Here is a 23,755-nt window from a genome sequence, read left to right as displayed (position 1 = left end):
AACAGAGGGTGTAGTTGTTGCAGAGATTAAATAAGAACTCTAAATCACATTACCATAAACAGAACTTTGATACGCGACATGTGAAAGCCTCCAATATCAGGCATGAAAACAGACAAAAGTGTTGACCCACTTTTTCAACGGAGTTGACACTAAAAAACCAAAGTAATCCTGCCGACAGTACACACAAAACACACTCACTGACCTGTTTCCACGGAAAAATAAACACACAAGAGCCCCGAAAACACTTTCTCTTCAATCCAATTTAAAAAAACAACAAAAAAAAAACCTTCATCACATTTTTGTAATTGAATTCCTGGGGCAGAGCTAATTCTAATTTCACATCTCTTTCTCCATGCAGCTTTTTGTCTAATAAAGTGCAATCGTGCTTATTATCTGCATTCTGTAGCTAAACGTGCTAATGCTAACGCTCGCAGTTGTCCCCGAACACTGACAAATGCAAAATGGAGGAAATGTCTAGCATGTATAGCATGTGTCTCTGTATTTTGCTGAATTGGACAGGATTTTTGTTATAAAACTCTCAAGCACTTCCTATTACATTTGTTGAACGGGTTTTCAGCCTCGTTTTTGAGTCATTAATGGAGGACACACCAAAAACAAAGTGAACAATTGCAACACCGAAGCATCTGAAGTGGTGTGTACACAATTTAGTATTTCTGGTGACTTTGCTGACCACTGTTCTACACCATGAGCACTGTTTCGGACAGGATTAGTTTCACATGGGTAGGTGGAGTAATGTAATTTTTGTGTCATCGCTGTCACCTCCTGTCGTCGTGTGTGTACAACATGAACAATCGTATAAATATTAACTGACGAGCCATACAGCTGAGGGCTACGACATAGTGAGGTGCTTACAGTATGTAACTACAGGCACTTACCTAAATCAATCACAAGTCACACGCCTCTGAAAAGCTGCTTCCGACCAGCTTTTGGTTTCAGAATCACGTTCGTCACACTGTGCGACTGAAAACACCCAAGGTTTGCCAAAGACTGAAGAAACTGTGCTTCTTCTTTACACGCCTCCGTGCTTGAAAATCTGCGGAAAACTACTTGTAAAACAGGATACGATGGAATATTTAAACATGTATGTATGACGGAGTATTAGAGCCAAACTGAAGAGAAAAACAATGTAAGAATATTACAACTTTGTTCATATAAGATTACAACTTTATTCTGGCAAGATTACGACTTTATTCTGGCAAGATTACGACTTTATTCTAGAAAGATCATGACTTTATTCTCATAATATTAAGTTATTTTAGAAAGATTACGGCTTTATTTTCGTAATATTACGACTTCACTCTCAAAGAAAGTAAAAAATGTCTTCAATTTGGCTCTAATACGCCATAGTATGCATGAGATTAGGATTATCTGGGGTCATTGTTCTGGACCTTTTTACGCGAGGTTAAAGTCGCTGTAATCTTTGCTGACAGCGTCCGGTGATGAGTCCTGACATGACACATTCGGACAGAACTAAAATCACAGAGAAGCTGTGGCGATAATTACTTTACCCACCTTTCCATGTATAGCTAATCCCGTCCAAATAGGGCTATAGATGTTAAAGTAATAAACAAATCTGAGGACCCTGATGTCAGATGAGTTACGCGAGACTATCTAATTGAGAATGTAGCTTTCAACCCTGCTGTTCTTCAGTCTGAATAATACAAGCACATTCTAATGGCAGAAGCCTGTAATGTGAACAGTACAGCATGTGTTTAGCATGTTTCATCTTCATGTTCTCCCTCAGCTGTGTCTCCAGGACGTCACTTAAAAAGCATTAAACCAGCGTCTTCTGTGCGTCCCTCTTTGCCGGCCATGTTCCCGGGACAAAAACCCCCCACGTCTTGTATTCCAAGACTCTCACTGTCTTGGCTCGTTGTCTCCTCCTCTAAACGTTCAGCTCCCGTTGTTGTCGACTCTCCTGCTCTTATTCCCTGTAGTGAGCCACCAGGATCAGTTTAGGTCTGGAGCAGTGAGCGGCGGGGGAGTGGGAGGTGGCGGCAGCAGCGGTGGCGCAGTCTCGGTACGCTGGAGCCGTGCGATCTGCGCTTTGGGCAGAGTTTGGCAGAGACAGGGCAGAGGACTGAGCCTGGGCCGACGCGTGGTTTCCCTTTTCCCGGCGGACAGTGCGGAGCGTCCTGGTCGCCCGGGAGAACGTTTTAACACTGGAGCCTCGTTCAGGGACGGAGCAGCTGAGGAACGCTCGGAAACACCTGTAGAACTACACACACACACACACACACACACACACAGTGATGGTTGTCATAGAGAATTTGGAACTATAAGTAGATTTTGGAACCATAATTGGGATTTTTAAGTCTTTTTAACTGATCTAAAGTTCAGCATTGCCACATTTTAGTATCAGCTCAGTTCACTTGGAACCTCGCCAGAGCAGATACTAAAAAAAAGAGAAGAGCTGCGCCGTTTTAGACCTGTACAGTGAAAAAGCTCCATCATATTTCAGCTCATAAATCTCCTCACGCACACACAGAGACATGGACAAACATCAGATATTGTTCAGTTCGGAGTGCGGCGAGCAGTGAGCAGCCCTGGATAAACGTAGTGTACTTAGTATACTCTCCACTTCCACACGTATACTTTAAGTCTACTACATTTCCCCAGGGCGCTGCAGATAAAACACACGGACACCCTTCACGGCGCCCGGCGACCCCACGGGAAGGACTTATTACATCATCACAGCGCAGAGTAGCTCTCTCCTCAAAGCTTTGTCTCTATCGGTTAAACGGAGAAGGAAAAAGTGACGTGATTTGACAAATGAGTGCGAGACACGTTTGCTCAGCTGCCTCGCAATTTATCATAGATGAGCCAATTAATTTGTTACCCCCGAGGAAATTTCAGCAGCCTGTTTTTAAAATTAGCCCACCCCCTTTTCACATGTTAATCCCAGTGTAATAATCTACTGTAGGACTGTTTTTGCAGCAAGCAGCTGAAAACCCACAGAGGGAACGAGAAAAGGTGGAAAGTGTGAAGGACAAACGGGAGACATCTGAGGGGACGGAGGGTGGAAAATAAACACAAGTCATGAGGGATTAGATTAAAATGAGACACAGATCTTAAGCATTTTAAGACTGAGGAGAGACACAATCCTCACCTGCCACTTCATCGCTCTGTGTGTCTGTACAGCAAACATGAATATGACAGTGCTGTGTTGCTGTGTTTGTGTGCATTAATACGAGCATACATAATGCATTTTCCATTCTGAAACAAATGTTGGGAGGGTGAAATAAATGCTTTCAGGTTAAGTTGAAGAGAGGGGGGGGAAAAAGTGGGCATAAGGTACAGTGTGGATGAAGATTTCATTTCACGCAGCCACTCAATGTTTCATGTCTCACGTCCGACGAGAAGCTCAAACAATAAATAATAAAAAAGGAGCAGAGGTATCAGGGGTGACGTGGTACAGGCCCACGTTCGAGACCAGAATGAATAACTTGATATAATTACAGCAGCTGGTGAATAAAATACAGACAAATATAAAAGAAAAATACTCACTTCAAACAGATAAATAAAAGATTTACAGTTCTCTTAGAGAATTAGTCAGAATTGTAACTTCTTTTCTCAGACGTCTGACTTTTTTATCTCGGAATTCTGACTTTTTAATCTCAGAATTCTGACTTTTTAATCTCAGATTTCTGATTTTTTTATCTAATCTCAGAATTCATGCTGGTTTTTTTTGTTTTTTTTACTTCTCTGTACATGTGGCACTAATACTCATAGTCATTCAATTATTTACAGGAGTTACAGGTTAATTAAACTACACTAAATGTCCTCCTGTTTTTTGCAATTTCTCTACAAATGAATCCCCTCTTCATCCTGCTAAAAAAAAAAATAAAGTTTACTCACTGTACATCTGAGCTGACTGCAACTATTTAAAAGGTAGAAGAGGCAGGAAGTGTCATAGAAAAAGCTTTATTTCATTACAGTGGGAAAAAGTCTGAGATATGAAGGCACTTTTAAAAGAAGGGTTAGGTCTTTCACAACTGTTTGAATGTGTGGTGGCTTCGTGTTTTTGTATTTTTAAGATTTTTGCCAAAAAAATGTAGATAAATTATTAGAACTATAAAGTACAGAGCCAAAGGCCAAGGGGTTTTAATATTGGCTATGATGTAAAAAAAAAAAGTTCAAAGATGTGATAAAATAATGCACATAAACAATAATAGTTACCACTTTTCCAACATGTTTTCGACAGAAACACATGGTGGAAAAGGAGAAAAAGTCAAAAATCCTCTGCTGCTAAAATTAATGGACGGATGAAGCGAATATGAACATAACCGATGAGTGTCAGAAACTTCTTGGAACGCACCAATAGCGATATCAATATGCTGCCACTGTGATTACACGTCACCATCAAAGCTAAAGTCACTTTTTCTTATTTGATTTTGCCTGAAATGCTTGATGTCCACATTAACACTCACACCACAACATCTTCTGTCGTTTCCCATTAGCAGAACTGGGGGTACTTTGAGGTAGGAGGAGGCAAAAAAAGAAAAAGCACCGACACCTGTTGTTGAATCTGTGCAGCGCTTGAAGTCTTCAACTCGCCTCAACACGCTGCTGCCATAGTTATGGGCTGGGAGGAACTGAAGACTGAAAGCGCCACACAGTGTGGGTGGGGCTCTGCAGAGTTTCTGTCCACGGCCCTGGAAAAAAAAAAAACTAATTCGGCAGTTTTATCATCAGTCGCACAGTTGCTCTACAGGAACAGAGACACAAACACACCAATAAAAATACAGGAAGAGAGAGATAAAAGAGTAAACGTGTGAGAAAAAAGAAAGGTCAGAGCCACTGTGTGTTCGACGTCATATGCTAATCATAATCAAAGCTATGTTAACCTTTTAAAAAGATTAAAAAGGGAACTCCTGCTCCCTCCTTCTTCGTCCTGGTGCCCTTCTCGCTTTCATCTTTGTGTCCTTTAGTGTTTACTTTCCTGACTCTTCTGTTAATTCCTCCCCTGCTTCACTTCTCCTTGTAAAAACTAACAGGCTGTTTTTATTTGTGCTATGGTATGGACACATTAAAGAAGCTAAAAAAGTCATAATAAAATAGAATAGTGTGATTTTTGTATTGATTCTTTGAAACTCTTGTGGACAACCTATGGGAAATATCCTTGGGTGTAATTTTTGACTCTTTCCTCGTTCCTCTCCTCTTACTAATAATATTTTTTATTGTTCATTTATGTATTATTGCTATTTTTTACTTTATGGGTCAATTGCCCTGGCCCCATGACAACCATTAAATTATCGGCAGTAATAATTGTTCAAAATAGACCCATATCTAGGAAAGAATTATCTAATTTTTGAGTTGCATTAAACTTTCTTCAAAATTGTCCTTGAAATAGTTGTCAAGTATACCCTAGACTTTTTTTTTTATCAGAATTCATGCCATCAATGACTTTTTGTTTACATCTACACCCCCACACCAACACGAGAATGGTTTGGCCACTGACACAACGTTTGACGGCGTTTGAGTTCTTTTAGTGTGCTTGAGTGAACTGTCAAAATGTCCGGTCCGCACACTTCCAAAGCGCAGAGGATACGAGAGAAGAGAAGAGGTGAAGATGACGGTGGACCAAGTGCAGCAGGGGGGAGGTGTGCCGCGCAGTAACGTCAATCTAGAGCGAGGTAAGAAACAACGCAGAGAAAGAAATGAATGGGGTAAAAAAAATTTGATAGGGACTGAATAATATATAGCAGCTCAAAAAAAGACCTTATTATATAGCATGATGTTCTCCTATGAAGTAAAGAAAAAGTGCACTAAATTCCACAGAGGGGGTGAAAAAAGAAGGAAATTTTCAACTGCAATACATTTTACACACTGTACCTTTAACTCCAACCTCTCCATTTGGCTTTAACGGTCCAGTGACTGCAGTTGTTTTAACACCAGGTGCCTCCGTTTGGAAAGTTTAGAGCCAATTAAGTCAAAAAGAGCAGTGTTCACACACAGCGACGACATCCTTGTCAAACTGAAGATGTTCGACTCAAAGCTCTCGTTTATGTTTATCTCATTTAACAGTTGCACATAAGATAAATCTAATTAACGCCTCAGTATTTCAAAAATAACGAGACAACGCTCGCGCGTTCGTCCTTGTCCAATTGTGCAGCTGCCACAACATGAGTGTGTACACATTCTTTTAAGATTGAAATCGACTGAAGTTCAGCATTATAAGACTAATCTACTGAGCGACTTATTTATGTTTAAAGGTGACATCGAATGCTTGTATCACACATATATGTTAGTTATGGAGGTCTACTTACATATATTAACTTGTTTTCATGGTTAAAAACCTCCTAGTCGCTGCAAACGAGCCGATCAAAATATCTCCTCACTGACGCCCTCGTCAGCCGCGCTGTTTCAGACCAAAACCACACCCCCAGAACATAGACTGTGTTGTGATTAGCCAGCCAACAAGAGCTTTCCCACTGTGCTGTGATTGGCCAGGTACCTGGAAGTGACGTAATTGGTAGGCCAGCTCTCAGATACACAGCTCCCCCTCTGGCACAGTGGATGCTCTGCATCTCAGCAGCTACAACGAGAGCAGTTCTTCTTCTGCGGTTGAATGTACGCAACCGGATGTGCCCGGACTAATGCCCGCACCAGGAGGCGCTACGGTGGTGAGAGGAGTGGTGAGGATTTCTGATGACGACATCAAATTACGGAAGTGCCAATATCTTCGCAGAGCCCAGGAAAACAATACAACACTATTTTCTCAGTAGTGGCTAAACTGTTTGTTCTGAAACTTTTGGGTTTCATAAACGAGGTAATGACGCAGATACACACACAAACGCAGCGTTAATTGGAGCTTCCGGTCTATGTCGTCTTTAAAAGTGCGTGGAAGTTGGTGTCCCTGAATGACAGTGACGTTCATTAGACGTTCACGGGAGGTGGAGGCTGTCACACAGTTACGGCACTGTGATAATAATAATGTTGCGTGTACGTGTGTGTGTGTGTTTGATGTCTGAAGGTGTTAATGAGGAGGCAGCAGATGAAGACAAGAAATCTCCCACCGAGTGAAGTTTACATAACTATAGTCAAAAAGGGCCTGGGTGTGTGATTATGAATTTTAATAAGGCAGCACATAGGATTTGTTGCTGTCCGATATGATCATAAATTATGCAGGAAAACACACGTAAAATCAAAAATCCATCGCAAAACTTTACAGGACTAAAGACCGGTTAAACAAGCATTCTATATTTTATGTTGATCTATTATTGCCCATTTATTGATTTGATTCAGTACAAAGGAGATGGCAAATATGAGTTTAAAAGGTTGTTGTGTTGTGTGTCTGTAAAAACAGTCAAACTATGGAACAATCTGGACGACAAAGTGAAGACGTGTGACGACATTTACAGTTTCAAGAGAAAAATAGAGTGATTGATGACGAAAGTTGTTGAAAATGGAGAAAAAAGGGCGGGGAAAGTTAGATTAATGTCATATAGATGAAATTAATCTATTTGTTTCTTATCAAAAAAAAGTGAATGCAGCATGTGGTAGAAAACCATAAAAGCATATTTTAAGATCCCATGCTTACTTATGAATAAATAGGGCTGCAACAATGAATCTATATTAAATTAATTAATCATCAACTATTTTGATTAGCAATAAATCAGTTTGAGTATAAAAAAAGCTTCTTACATGTGAATATTTTCTGGTTTCGTTGCTCCATAAAACAAAGAAATCTTTAAAACGGAATCATTTTTGGTTTGTGGATAAAATAAGTTAATTTCAAGATTACAAGTAACCTTCTCTGAGATTTTATGACAAAACAACAATATTACTCGATAATAAAAAAAAAAAATTGCTAGTTGCAGCCCTACTTGTAAATATAATATAGAGTGTATATTAGGACTGTGTATTGACAAGAATATAATGTAAAGTAAAAAACAGCAATAATAGAGGAATGAACAATAAAAAATATTATTAGTGAGAGGGAACTAGGAAAGAGTCAAAAAGTACACTCAAGAATATTTCCCCAAGTGTTTCAAAGAATCAATAGATCACACACCATTATAGTATATTATATTACATTATATTATATTATATCCTGAGTGTCCCCCATGACCCTCATGTGAAGGATAAAGTGGTAGAAGACAAATATTATATTAAAGAAATTATATTGCAATAAGATTTAAAAAAAAAAGAAAAAGGGCTGTGGCCACCTGTTTCATAATAAGGAGCACTTGACATGAGGAATATGGAAGACACTTGGTTAAATTTATTTTTAAAACACACAGCTGCTGCTTTGCCAGAACGTGTTAAGAGTGAGAAAAAGAAAAGCGGCAGGCGACACATGAATGCTCGCTCAGAAAGGCAGAGAATCTGTGACAGAGGACGTGCGAAGAGACGATCATCTCACCTGTTTGTTCATGAATATGTAAATAAACGGGTTGATGACGGTGGAGAACTTGGCCAGCAGCGACGGCGTGATGCTCGCCTCGGGGGTCAAGAGGTGATGGGAGCCGAAGGTGGAGAGCAGCGCGGCGATGCCGTAAGGCAGCCAGCAGAGCAGGTAGCACACCACCATGGTGACGACCATCACCAGCACCCGTTGCTCCCGGTGACGTGCCACCATAGAACTCCGCACCTGGGCCGGCAGAGACAGAGAAACATGAGTGGACACAAGGCCATGATTTATTCATCTATAACATTCAAATGACTTCACACACATCTGTTTAAGTGCATCAGCTCCACTCCCCTCTCTGTATATCTCATTGTAGCAGCATTTAGATGTTGAGTGACCTGGTGGTACCCCCCCTGCTGCACACAGGAAATGATTTGCTTAATGACAAGACGGCAAAAGTTGGGCTAGTAAGTGAGCCGGCTGAAAACAGATTCAGATTATGACTGAAAACACAAATAAGTGTCCAAGTAAAGACAGCCCTCTTCTTGTCCCCACCTGCCCCTGTATACATACAAACGCTCCCTCAGTCAGGTCTGATAGTTTTGCAGGTGCAGAATCCAATCCAATTTTATTTATAAAGCACATGTGTGAACCGCACTGTGGACAGAAGTGCAACAATAAGAGGCCTAAAAGAAACACGTAAAAGCCAATAAAAGAAGCATTTAAAAACAATAATACATAAGAAAAACAAGCTAAAACACATATAAGAAACAACCCACTCTGGGTTAAAAGCCAACGAAAACAGAGAAAGCTCGGTCTCCTCTAAGCTCCAGCATTGATTTTGGGACAAGTAAAAGAAGCTAATCTGCAGATCTTAGTGACTGTGACCGAGGCTGGACCAGATCACAAAGACAGGGAAGGGTGAGATTATGAAGGCATTTAAAAGGTAAATAAAAGAATTTTGAAAAAAATCAATTTGATAACATACAGGGAGCCAGCGCAGGGAAGACAACAGCAGAATAACAACAAAATAAATCACGAAAAAGTTACACACTGTAGCTTTAACCGACACATAAGAGAAATAACGTACACCCGAGAACCACTGGTGGATATTTCCAGGGTTAGAGCTGCTGTTTATGGGTTTGTATGTTGTTTACATACAGTCAACAACGTGATTTATTTGCAGTGTAAAACAAAAGGGAGATATAAGCCTAGATATCTGTGAGAAACTGGAGAACCATGCAAGTGGATACAGTAACTAATGCACATTAAACTGTAGATTAATTACAACCAAAATAAAAAACAAATAACACTGCCTTTGTCCCGCTGTGTGTCTGTATAGATCACAGCACAGCGTGTGCAAAGATTTAATCACAAAAACTGTGGGATTCATATGTGTGTATGTGTGTGTGTATGAGGAAGAATGCCTGCCGGATAAGCAAGGGATTATCCTCCCCTCAGGTAACTTTACACCTGTGCTGCTGAGAGACAACAGTACACACAAAGCCTGCAGAGAGAAGAGAAAAAGAGAATTTTACTCTCTACCCGATTTAAATGTTAACCCTTAAGAGGTCCTTTTAAAAAAAAACTGAATAATTTGTTCCTTATGGCAGAAAATGTCCCCTTCCCAAAAACTGCTGTAAAAATATTGCTGGTCAGTGTAAACATACTGGCCTTAATGGGCTAGAAAATATATATAAAATATAATTACTATTTGATATGTATATTTCAGGCTGAAGTAGTTTTAAAAGATTACTAGGAACAAATGAGTAAATTAGTGTGTAGCTTTGCCATTTTAGGCTAATTTAAGGAAGTGAGGTGAAAATTAAAATCCTCTGGCAAATTTGAGTTATAGTCATTCAGCACAGGCAAAATGGCTGAACAATAAAAAACGGAATGGCAAGAAATGGCCCGAGGAACTCATAAAGGTTCATCACATTTCCTTGTCTTTGGTGGAATTTGCAATTAAGTACAATTTAATCCTGATAAACATATTCACTCACTGTTAGATTATCTCAGCAAAACTACAGGAGGAGTTGCCAGTTCACTTACCGAGTTGATTATCTACAATTCTTGCAAAAGACGCTTGCTCTAATGAGCTGAATTTTACATTTATTAGTTTTGATAATTAGGATGATAACAGCCTGAACTGAATCACCACCAGTCATGGATTGTGTGAGTTGCTAGACTGCAGTGTAAACAGCCTCCAGTAAAAACATGAAGCACTTGCCAACGCAAAACAAATACATGCAAAATAAGGCAAGGCGAGTTTATTTGTATAGCGCCATTCTTACACAAGGCAATTCATAGTGCTTTACAGAAGGAAGTAAATAAATAGGAAATTAAAACCAAATCAATTAAAAAAAAATCAATTATAGAAATAAAAACTGTTTAAAACATTAAAAACCTTTTTTAAATCTGTTCTGTGTTTGCCCTTCTGTTTCCACTGTTTTCCTGTTTTTCCTCCTGTTTTCCAAGAAGTTAAGTGTCATACAACTCCATGTGTCCTCACACAAAGATCTAACATCGAGGCTATCAAAATATTTTTTAATTCAGTACTATCATACTTACTGTACGGGGATTAGATTCAAATTCTGCCTCCTAAATGTCACACATAGGACCTTTAAACTCATCACATGCCAGATGTGGCTTCAGACACTTAAAAGGAATAATCCCACTGTGAGCAGTCAGCGGCCATATAAAGAAGACGCAAGACAGGTGACAAAAATTGAAGTTGGCAGCTGTAACAGGATGCGGCGTTGAGATTTCAAACCTGATTGCAGACTGCTGAGATCAGCTGACGCATTTCACAGCTTCCAAACTCAACCGTGTGAAACGACACCAACTGATATTCCTCCCTTTAGATTGAACATTCACAATGGCCAAAGGCATTCCCGACAATTCTGATCACAGATTAGGGGGCTTTGTTGCTGGAGTCAATCACAATTAGTCACTCAGGAACACGTTTTCCTTCTGGTGTCACATCTCAAATCCACCTTGACGGACTAAAACTGGCTTATACATACACACATACACACATATACACACACACATATGTACATATATATACAAACAGACACGTATATATACATACAGTGGGGCAAAAAAGTATTTAGTATTTGTGCAAGTTCTCCCACTTAAAATGATGACAGAGGTCTGTAATTTTCATCATAGGTACACTTGAACTGTAAAAATCCTGGAAATCACATTGTAGGATTTTTAAAGAATTTATTTGTAAATGATGGTAAAAATAAGTATTTGGTCAATAACAATAAGTTCAACTCAATACTTATATAACCTTTGTTGGCAATGCCAGAGGTCAAACGTTTAATGTAGGTCTTCACCAGGTTTGCACACACTGTAAGCTGGTATTTTGGCCCATTCCTCCATGCAGATCTCGTCTAGAGCAGTGATGTTTTGGGGCTGTCGCCGGGCAATACGGACTTTCAACTCCCTCCACAGATTTTATATATATATATATATATATATACATACACATACACATTTACAGAAACGTACCTGTCTGATGGCAAGCAGCAATTTGCCATAGGAGTAGAGGATGACGCAGAATGGCAGGACCAGGCAGAAGACGAACAGGCAGATGATGTAGGAGATGTTGTTGGGGGTCTGGGTCCTCCAGTCGACCGAGCAGGTGGTGCCGGGGCCCTCGGGTCCGTATTTGCTCCAGCCCAGCAGAGGGGGCATAGTCCAGGCCACAGAGTAAAGCCAGGAGAAGCAGATGCCTCTCAGCACGGGGCGGTAGTCCCTGCCGTCGGCCATGACAGGGGACATCATAGTGCTGTAACGCTCGTAGGAGAGAACAGCCAGGGATATCAGTGAGACGATGCCTGAGGAAGACCGAGAACAAAACAGGTAGTCAGGTGGTTTAACAAGGTAAAATAAAAGTAGACGTGAAGGGGCTTCAACACCGTGAAAACCACATTTTAGCACTTACTGTTGTACAGGGTATAAATAAACATCCAAGATTAATCGTAATTAAAATTCTGATTTCACAAAACTAGATTAGGACAAAGTGCATAATTGTCGTTGATTGTTTGCTTATTAGAATGATTACAAAAAAACTAGTTACAGGATTTTTACAAACCCTTGTGGAGGGATGGGCTATGGTATGATGACAAACTAATAAAAGGTACACTGCGTAAAATGTTTTTTGGTGTAGTTCACCTGACCTTTTCATCCCCAATTTGAAAATTAGCAGCCTTCATTTAGCATCAAAACTCAAAAGATGTTTTAGTTCGTACACTGAGGGCGACCGTAAAAACACAGTGGTCCAATTATGGGGTAATTCAGTGTACACAAACAAATAAGTATAATTTTTGTATCTTCAACTTCTATTTTTCACTTTCTGTAACAATGGACGACAAGATTATATGTAGAGCACAAACAAGTGTAGGAAACATGTGGATTTTGAATTTAATTGGTTTATATACTCACACGGCATACATTCTACTTTTCCTCTTTCCTCTACCACCAGCAGTAGAAACTCCTCAAACTTTCAAATTTCTACATTTTGTGCTCATTAAACCCGGATTTGAGACTCCAGTTGCTATTAGAAAAAATTTAAAAACACAGAGACAATTTCTCTAGAATCATCAACCCTAGATGAAATTAGAATAAGTTTTAACTTATAATATTTGTGACTCAAGAACTGGTAAATGTGAGTTAAAATTAATTTTTTTAATCATTTGGACACAAACTGAAGAGCAGAAGAGTTCAGCGACTGACTGCTAACAACAGGTCAACAGCCTGATATTCAAACTAAACAGAAATTTAATTTCCCCCCCAGACACTGTACTTTTTTTTTTTTTACCTCCATCTACCTGTGCAATTGTCATGCATTAAACTCAAAGTAACCACAAGTCTACATTTCTAATCATTTGAAGAGTTCAATTTGCATGCTATTTATATTAACAGTGCCTCTGAATATGCCTTTGGTTTAAAAAACCAAAACATTATTCATCACATTTTGCCAGAAAAGCTGCAGTTTGTTTTCAGCTAATGAGTTTGCAGAGGTTTCTGAAGACATTTTACTAAGCACAAGTTTTCTTTTTTAATTAAGTTTTGTTGATGGACCTTGTTTTGTTTATGTATCAACCTCATTTAAACCTTAAATTAATGGTGTCCTTGTTTATTATTACACTTTCTTCATTTTTGTAAACATCTCAAGTGCCTTAATTAATCCTCTGGTTGTTTTCATTATTTTTTGTTAGGTTACACAGAGTGAGCACGGTTCCCTGGAGCTGATGGTGACGCCAAAAAAAGAAAATTAAACGATCAATACAATCGCTTTCTATTGATTAATAACATGATTTAAGTGACAAATCAATGCAGTCTTGCACGTGATGACTTACTGCGTGCTAGTTATTATAGCTGATGACATAACCAAACTGTGATGCAACCTGAGCACTGAGATAATCATGGTGTCTAAAGTGGTCACGCAGCTCGTCGTCAAAAAACCAAACACACACACACTGCTGCAGCTGCACAATCTCCTTGGCTGGTTAAATGCTAATTGATGAACACGTGCTACTCGAGTACTTTTTTCATAGTCTTTTGTCAAACATCAGAGCTAATCAGCACATGTGTGCTTGAATGTTGGTCTAGAGCCACTTTGCCGTCACATGAGTCAAATGAGAGAATCAGGCTTTGATAATTACGGCACTTGGATCAACAATTACAGGCACCTGTGCTGTGTTTACTGTGGACAGCTCGCAGGGGTCATGAAATGTGAGCTCAGCCAAGAGTTTTGAGAATAATGTAAATACTTGCTCATGTTAAATAAGCACAAGATATTCCTTTATCGGTCAAAATATATGATTAGCACTTTGTACTGAAATAAGTGAGGTACTTGGAACGTGAGCTTGGAGCAGCGTCACGATGCATTCAAGAAACCTCGTAAATGTCATCACTTCTGCAAACAGACATGTAGTACACTAACTAGTTTGTTTATTTCGGTCACATTTCGTATTCACAAATAAATGCAGGTACATCTGTGTACTTGACAGATTTCAAAGCTTATTTTGCCAACCCTTTGAAGTAATGTTACCTGTCAGTGTGGGATTTATAAAACAAAAACCTATACCCATTACTCCATCTTTATATGTATGTATCAATAGTCAGGATTTTAAATGTTTTTTTGAGTTCAAATAGTGATGTAGATCATTTTAATTCCTCCGTGCAACCAAATGCTTGATGCCACTGCCACCTTGTGATAAAAGATACGTAGAGAAGAGGAGACACTTCCAGTGATACTTTCGCATGACGAGCAGACGCTCCTGCATCTGGGAAGAAGCGCCTATAGTTGGTAGCACTCTGGGAAATCCTGTTCTGGTTGCAATACGACGTACCAAGTCGTCAAATTAGCTGCGAGACACTCGCGAAAACCTGTGACAGTGTGCTCTGAACCTGGTGAAGAATCAGGAAGCGAAGCAGTTTTTTTCCTCACCAGAAGATTGATTCTTCTCTCCGTAGGGATGTGGAAAAGCTTTAAGGTGAAATAAATGACCCAGTCTCTCAGGCCTGATTCAGCACAGGGGTTAATCATCCATCCACTTTTCCTCATTTATTTTCCTTGTCTCCGTCACGCTCACTCTTCATTACCCCTTGTTACTGCTGACACTTCTTCGTCTCCTTCTCGTGTCAAAATGTCTGTTTGCAAAAACTTGTAAAAAGCACCTGCTCTAAATCAGACCACTTCCGTCACACAAGCAGATGAGTTTACATGCGTGTAATCCTGTTACAAACAGCTCTCCAGAGTAACCTGATTTCTTCCAAGACACATCAATAAAAAAGAAAAAAAATTTGATTTGTGTAATGAGATAAGGGGATTAGCCAAACCAGATTTTCTGCAGCGGGATTTCAGCTGGTAAAAGATCATATCTTGATCTGTGCGTCTATGCATAAAACCGGTTTGAAACTGTTTCAGTTTTGTTTATTTTAATCAATTATAATTGGAAGTGATCTGGTAAAACAAAATGTCCCTGCAGGTATTTATTATATTCATTATCTGCTAATTACCTCCGTTAAGAAGGTTGTTATTTTTGACCACAAATGTCTGCCTCTAAATGAGCAGCATAACTCTTAAAGTAAAGAATAAGCCTTTGGATTCCATTTCTTGTGACCCACTTTTTAGGACAGGAAACTGTCATAACCCAAAGAGCATTATTTGTGCATAATCTAGGAACTAATTTACAGCGTCATCTGTAAAAACAAACAGAATTTTGAATTGGTAAACAACTCATTTCCAAAATGTGTTTTTTTATGTATGTTGTTTAAATCATATACACATAAATCTTAACAAGAAGGTTTGGTAAAACGCCTGCTAATTTGTTTGGGGGACCCAAAAAATGTGTGGTCTCTGGGTCCCAATCCAGTTTTTGTTGTGGTGTCAACACAGAATCTTTTATTCCGAAAAGTAAACCGAATGTTTTATTTTCCTACTTCCTCTCCCCCTCGTGCTGAATTCCGCTGAATTTATGCAGCTCTGCTGCAATATCCGCCAGAAATACGAGTGCTGCGTAGTGGGAGGACCCCCCACTGCTGTGTCTCTGGGGTGTGGCTAGAGGAGGACAGTTAGTGACGACAACATGGGAAATTGACGACAACATGGGAAGAGCCAGCTAATACAAAAATGTATTAATTTTTAACACAAAATACATAATTCAAATACTTTACACAAAACTACCAAGAGTTGGACCTGGATCAGTGAATAAAAATACTATATAACCATATACACTAGTTTTAACCTGAAAAAAGTGGTTTAGGGGTTTAGATACTCTTTAAAGTTAACTTGTTACTCCATGATTACTCAATTGAATGATCATCAAAAAAAGGCAGTTTTGCTTTACTGAAAAAAAAAGGAGGAGGACAAGAGCAGAGAGACAAATACAGAAAGTGAAACACAAAAAAAGGAAAGACCAAAGGAAGGGGACAAACAGGTGTAAGTGTTATTCCAGCCAGAGTGAACTTGTGGTTTAATTACAAGCTTCCTGAGTGCCGCTGATCACGCTGTGCCTCCGCTCTGATGTTGTCTTGGTAATCGCAGCGGGGCGGATGATGTCTCGTTAGTGCATTATCACACAGAGCTGGTTTCACCTGCGCTCAGTCTCAGGTCTGTTTCAGGGACTTGTTATATGTGTGTGTATTTCTGCTTCTGATACTTTTAATCGGCATATTTTAGACTGTTTTACACAGATAATGTGGATCGAAGTGGTTCAAGGACATTAGAATCTCAGACTGTCTGACAATCATTCTGATACTTGAATTCTGCACTTCAATTCGGCTACTGAGCCAATACCAAAAATAACTTATGCCAGGTGTATGGTAGACGGAAGGGACTGCGGGACTGAGTCCCCCCCATCTGGGACTAAGGAGATGAGAGGAGCTTTGAGAGAGAGGAAGAATCCAGAGGGATTAAGGAACAAGGATGAAGCTGGAGGAGAGCTTCGAACTGTGATAAAGAGAGTAGAGGGCGCCTGTGTGGAGAACTTTGAAATGCTTCTGGGAGCTTTGGGAGACTGCGATGAAGATGGGCTGCATCATCTAGGGCTGCAACTAACAATTGTTCTCATAGTCGATAAACCTGTCAATTATTTTCTGGATTAATCGAGTACTTGTTTGGTCAGGAAATGTCGATTGGCGTTTCCCAAACCTCAAAACGCTTATGTTCTTAAACGTCAGTTGAATCATTTCTTTTGTTATATGGAGCAAAAGACAACAGAGAATATTCACATTTAAGAAGCTGAAAACATTATTACCGACTAATTGATTATCAAAATAGTCGACGACAAGACTGAGGAGATGAGGAAGAGTGATAGTTTGAACTGTGATAAAGAACTTTGAAACTGTGCAGGGCAGCGTTCCACCTCAGTGTGTAGCCTGCTGGAAATTATTATAAGAAGCAAAGTACACCAACAGTATAAAACAGTGTAAAACAGCAGTGCAGGAGTAAAGAATTATGATTCCTCTAAAATAAGCCACAGTTTACATGACTACAATTATTTTGTGTTGCATAGATCACTATTTTAAGAGCCGTTCCAAACGAATTATGCCAAATTGTGATATTTTAGCAAATTCTAGTTCAATTTGTACTGAATATTACTCTACAAACAGTAAACATGCCAGTGGCTGAAAACCACAGCTGCTGTTTTGGAGCTGCAGAGAAGAGTTCAATTCAAGCACTTGAACAGACACTTTCTTCCATTCCTTTCCTTAATTTGCAACTTGTGAAGCAACGTTTCTGCTGCCACATATATAAGCTTTCCATCACATCACAGTCAGAATGCAGTGTGAAATAACTTGAACCTAAAGGTTATTTATAGCCATTGTCAAATGTGTCCATGTTCTTTCTCTCCCACTATGTGATCAATTCTGGCCAAAGTGCCATCAGTCACTCGTGACCCACATCAATCTCTGATGCTTAAGTGTTCACCTCTCCGCTCTGTTGGGTTTCACAGAGCCAATGACGGTGCCCAGTTTTCTGCACTCAAGTTTTTCGATTGTGTCACATACAATTGTGCGATTATGTGTTATCACTTTGTTCCTTCTAAAAGGTGATTCTGAGCTACACAAAAAAGTTCTATGGTGAGGGACAAAGTTCAGATTACAAATATAATGTGCACGTTTCATTACACAGAGAAGTGTGAGGTGGGGTTATGGAGGATTTGGGTGTGAATCCCTCAGGGTCCAGATGGAAAGGGAGATTTTAGGAACATCAATGTCTGACTTTACTGCACTGAAAATCCAGATTTCTGTCTCTGTGGAGCAGATATTGAAGGAACACCAGCGTATATGTGGAGTATGTTCACATAAAACAACATTTAAAAAAGGTAGCTCCATGTTTTGCTCTTTTGTGGCCAAAACAGAAGTTGTCCTGCATTAACCAACAGATGCGCGAGTTTTCTTGTTCACCGTTTGTTTCGTCTTCTCCCTTCAGTAATATTTGATGCAGCGCCGCTTCAGATGGGGAGGGGAATGAGAGTCCCCAATCGTACCGATTGTAGCGGAATATTGGGTGTGAAAACAGGCAAAATGTCTATTTTTTGTTGCTTTAACAAAGATAAGATGGGGAACATATAATAAAGAGATGTATAGTAAGTAAATATAAGTTATGACAGCACAGTCATAAATACTGTGTCAACACAGAGGGTCAAATACACCGTTATCAGTGGTTAAAGCTCAACGAGATGTAATTAAGAAGATATGTCTGTCTTTATGTTTTATTATACTCATGAGTGCTGGTGATAACTCTTGTGTGTTCATGGCTAGTGTTTGCTTTCCCCTGGAATACAACGTTAACTTTTGTGGTTTGTCATAACCATAAACAAAGGCTAACAGTCAGAATAAACTTTACTTGGGTTGGGTTCGGTAAATAATCCCTCGAGTTCGAAATAGGGCTGAACGATTTCGAATAAATATGATATGCAATATCAGAGGGAATGTAATTTTATGGTTTCTGAGCAGAGAGATGAAACTAAATTAAGCCCACAGTGAACGGAGTGACTGACCTGACACGGAAAGATCAGAGGTCTGAACCCTGTACTGAATTTAAGTTTTAAAAACCTCTCTGAATCAACAGTCACAATCTTTTGACACATCTTTCTGACACGTCACGTTCCATCCTTGAAGGAAACTCAGTTTGATTGATCAGCACTTCACCAATTTGCAACTTAATGGGATTTTAGTTGAAATTAACCACAAGAATTAATTGAGTTAATACGTTTTTAATCCTGTTAGGGCTCGAGTGTGTTTTGCTGCAGGCGAGTGGTGAATGCAAAATATTGCCTCCCGGGAAAAACCGCTGCGGAAGGATAATAAATAATAATAATTGTACGTTTTCACACTGACCCTACTAACACACAACGGTCAAAGAACGTTCCCCTTAGGTTAGTTACAACCAGAGAACATTGAGGGAACCAAAAACTGAAACGTTCTCCTGTGGTTGCACCATGGTTTCCACACAACGATCCCGTTTAGTTGTATTTTAGTTCTATACTTTATTTTTTTACAACTAAAAGAGAACGTACTCAGAACGTTGTCTAGAGGATTGTATGTTTGTATTTCAACCAGCTTCATTAAATCATTTTAGATACCATTATAAAAAAGGTTTATGGTTGCTAGATTCATCTTTACGTTGAAATTTAAGGTTACAACCACAGAGGAATATATGGTGAAATAAAGGTTGTGACAAACTAACGTTCGGGAACGTTCTGTTCTGGGAACCAAATGTGCAACCAAAAACTAAACGTTCCATATCAACCACAGGACACCTGAGAGGGGAACCGTCAATATGATGGAAACAACACATAGAAGGCACAACCACTATCGTATCTGAGTGTAGGGTCGATATTTCATCTTTTTCCTCTTGTCAAAAGGTGGAAAAGTCACAACAAAACAAAGATAGGAACTGAAAGATTTAAATTTAGATTAAATGAGAAAAACAAGAAGGAAACACGTGCTTACCCAGAAATGCGTTAACAAATCCGTACCAAACACACCCTGCGCGTCCAATCAGCCACCGACCCTGCGTACTGGCTGCGAAGCTGAACGGGGTTCCGAGCACGCTGACCAGCAGGTCACTCGCGGAGATACTGACCAGCAGCAGGTTTATGGGCGTGCGCAGCGCCCGGTACCGGCAGAACAGCGCGAGAACCAAGAAGTTACTGAGGCACCCGACGGTGCCGATGAAGCCGAGGCACACCGCGACGACCAGGTGCCCCGTCGGGCTCAAGGACGATGGAGGAGGGAAAGTGCCACCGTGACCGGACACCTTGTCGTACGCGTCCGTCGCCGCCGCCACCACCGCTCCGTCCCCGGGACATTCTTCACAGCTAATAAGGCTCGCGTTGGAAACGATCATTCCGGGCTGTGCCGCGAGGTTTGGACCAGCCCGAACCTTTCACCGCGGGACGGAACCATCCAGAGGTTTTTCCCTCTTTTACGCGCTCTCGTGGAGAAACGAGAGCGCACGGTGGTGTGGGGGGAACTCCTGTGCAGCTCCGTGTGTGCGTCTCTCTGTGTGACAGTGCCAACTTTGACTGAGCAGGACAGAAGGACTTTGTAGACGCAACCAAGAGATAGATAGTTGGGAGAGGGAGTGAGATCACATGTGGGTCCGCCCCTTTCCGCCGCACTCTCCTTGTACGAGAAGGTGCGATTTATTTTGTTGATTGTGCAACAAAAACGCACCAGAGCAACCGAGCTTCTATTATCCACTCTGTGTGGTGTGTGTGTACTAACTCTTTAGGACCTTTTCTGGAATAAACACTGGCCTTGTCAGCACCAGCAGTCCTCGTGGAGACCAAAACCTGGTCCTAATGAGGTAGAGAAGCTAATTTTTAAATGGTTGATGACTAAGACTTGAAGTGAGGTTAGGTTAAGCATTTGCTTTTTAAAAAAAGAAAGTAAAAAAAAAAATGACAGCATGAAAACTGAGAATAAATTCAGAAATCAAAAGAAGTTCAAAAATTTGAATTTCGAGATTAATTTCAGAATTCATGTCGTTTTATTTATTTATTTTAGTCAATATAGTGTCCTAAGAATAGCAAAAAATGTGTGTGTATTCACATTAATTTCTCATATTTTTAGGACTTTTCACAATATTTCATGAACACTATAATCCTCCTGGTTTTGAGGTGAGATGTGAACCCTGCCTATGTCAGCCTCATGTGGAGGATAAAGCCGTGGAAAATGGATGGATGTGAACTGTGGTCATGAGCAAATCTACACATGCTCAAGTCTGAGATATCTTAAGGATAATGTTTGTCACTTTATTTCACCATTTGACGTCCCCTTTTTCAGACTGGGAGTGAGTGTCCAGGCTAGTTCACAGGAAAAACTGGCATGGTTGGGGGCATGTCCAGCGAAATCAGTGCTGATAATATCCCTTATACTGGTTATAGGTAATGAGGATTACAGCGTACGGCTGTCCAAATGAATGGAAGTCAATGCAGTGTCCTTAATAGAATAGCAAACCTACCAGCGCACAAGCACACTAGAGGGTATAATAGGGCTGTAATGATTAATGGATTAACCTATCAATTGGTTTGAGTGATTTTTCCACTTCTTAAATGTGAGTAAAAGAAGAAATCAATGTTTTGGTTTGTGGAAAAAACATGGCATAATTACTTCATAATTTTGGAGAAAAAAAAATTCCAACACTGTGACATTTTATGAACAACTGTATAACAATCGTTTGATGAAGAAAACAACTGACAGGCGCACTGGGTAATCATGTTGTTAGGAGATATCTGACAGGTGCTCGTCCAGAGCAAAAATCTTCACGATGGATGCAGCAGCTACGACTACAACGACTGACCACACATTTAATTAAAAGACATACCTGACTGACTACTGCTCGTGTCGGCAGTGGAGGAGAGAGAATCCATAACCTGCCCCAATGCCAGATCAGGAGTTGACAGCTTGAAGGACAAAGACTTATTTCTCCTGAGCTCACTCTCTTTGTCAATTGTCATTTCAAAACAAATACATATAGATATGTAGGCCCGCAGCATTCCCCCAGTTCCAGAGTGAGTCATTGGGATATTGAGTCATAGGTTGATGTCAGGGGTGAAGAAGTCCAATTAACTGCCAAAAGGACAGGTATCAAAATTGTTTGCCAGGTTCCAGTTTGTCCCCCCTGCGATTCCCTGTGTCGCTCTCTGCAGCTGCTTGTTCTTTTTACCTGTGGCACACATTTACCTCTCCACCACTTACAAGATTTCTCACACAAATACCACCATTTAGAAGAGAACGGGAAAGTCAATACTCTCCTATAATCACAGTTCCATAACGATGCATTTAAACCCTCTTATGACCATCATGTTATTCAGGCCGCCTGGATTTAGTTAGATTTTTTGGCTGTAGAATTGACGAAGACTATGACGAAGGAAACACGTTTGACATGTTAAGTCAGACCTCGAGGGGACCACACACCAAAAAAAGAAAATTACTGTTATTTCTATTCCTATTCATCTGCTGCCTAAATAAATAGTGGATGCAGTCCCTAAATATGGATTCTCTCGACTCCACTATTTTTGATGGCATCTATAAGTCTAAGAGAAAATGTCCCCTGGTTGTCGCTTGATTTAAAACATCAATAAATATTTTTTAAGATCTCAGCTGTTAGTTTCATGTCTTCTTCAATACAGCATGACATCCATTTTTCTAAATTATGGTCTCATTCAGAGTCAAATAGGCTATGGTTCCATTACCAGGCTGAAATGACTTTTATCTAATTTTTTTTTCCATTAATGTGACTCAGGGTTGTTTTGACACTAATCTGTCAGTCAATCCCGATTTTTAAAACAGACTAGTGTGAATTCAGCATGTGAATCACCAATTAAGAAATCCTTAAGATGTGTGTTTAAAGCAAAGGACTAATTTCTGGTGGGAGCAATCGTATTCAAACTATAGACATTACATACTTGCTATGCATGCGACGCACATGCACTCATTGCTCTCATGTCTGCATTTAATTCTCTCTTCCTTTGATTCCAAACTTAACCACGCCAACACATGTGCTCGCACACCTCCAGTGAGAGATGAATTATTAATCGACCAAAATGAGTTGTTTTAATGAAATTTCGCTTCATAAAAAATGTAGACTTGTTCATGAAAACGTCTCCCCTGCACTTTTGTTGCCCAGGGAATTAATACTGTCGTCGTGCACACAAGGGGGTTATGTATTTAAAACACGCCAGTAATCAAAGCTTTTCGTTTGTTGCGGCGTCACTTAAATACGACAGAAAGATGGAGTTTGATCCAAAAAATAAAAGGATTTAGAGCTTCCAGATTTTTACTCATAAAACTTGTTATAATTGACCGAAACACAGTGTGACTTTGACATCGACTTTTTGTGCGTTGTATTTCTCTCTTTCAATCCCAACTTCCTCTGCTGTGGTGGGAATGAGCCATGTATCTCAGATCCTGAGAAAAAAAAAAATGGGTGAAGAGGCCACTTTTAACTCACCCATGGATTTGGACGGGTGACTGAATTAATAATTTGTCATACTATAAAACAGTGTATGACCGTTAAATTACATTTTTATTCTCCTCACCACACACACACACACATATATGTATGTATATATACATATATATATATATATATATATATATATATGTATATATATATATATATATATATATACACACACACACATATACATATACATGTACACACACACAAAATAAATGTATCATTCATCATCAATCATGGAAAAGGCTGTTTAACAGAGTTAATTGCTGGCTGTGCTTGTCCTAGGTTGTTTTTTTTTTGAGTGTGGCAACATGGGGGCATCTAAACAACTCTCCACTAACCTAAAAACTAAGATAATTCATTCAAGAAATTATCAAGAAGGT

General features: G+C 39.8%; 1 protein-coding gene across 1 annotated transcript; it reads right to left on the bottom strand.

Moving 5' to 3' along the window:
* Positions 1-1,219: 1,219 nt before the first annotated feature.
* tmtopsb (teleost multiple tissue opsin b) lies at positions 1,220-20,488 on the bottom strand. Its single transcript, XM_044045606.1, has 4 exons — positions 19,856-20,488; positions 11,894-12,222; positions 8,390-8,617; positions 1,220-2,239 (listed from the first exon to the last, which is right to left on the bottom strand). Exons 1-4 carry the CDS (start codon positions 20,250-20,252, stop codon positions 1,946-1,948), a joined length of 1,248 nt encoding a protein of 415 aa, XP_043901541.1. The 5' UTR covers positions 20,253-20,488; the 3' UTR covers positions 1,220-1,945.
* Between the last annotated feature and the right edge of the window lie 3,267 nt (positions 20,489-23,755).

Source organism: Solea senegalensis, linkage group LG1 (genome assembly GCF_019176455.1).
Source record: "Solea senegalensis isolate Sse05_10M linkage group LG1, IFAPA_SoseM_1, whole genome shotgun sequence".
NCBI classification, from domain to species: domain Eukaryota; kingdom Metazoa; phylum Chordata; class Actinopteri; order Pleuronectiformes; family Soleidae; genus Solea; species Solea senegalensis.
The sequence above is the reverse complement of the archived record's forward strand: the minus strand, read 5'-3'. Positions and strand labels throughout refer to the sequence as shown.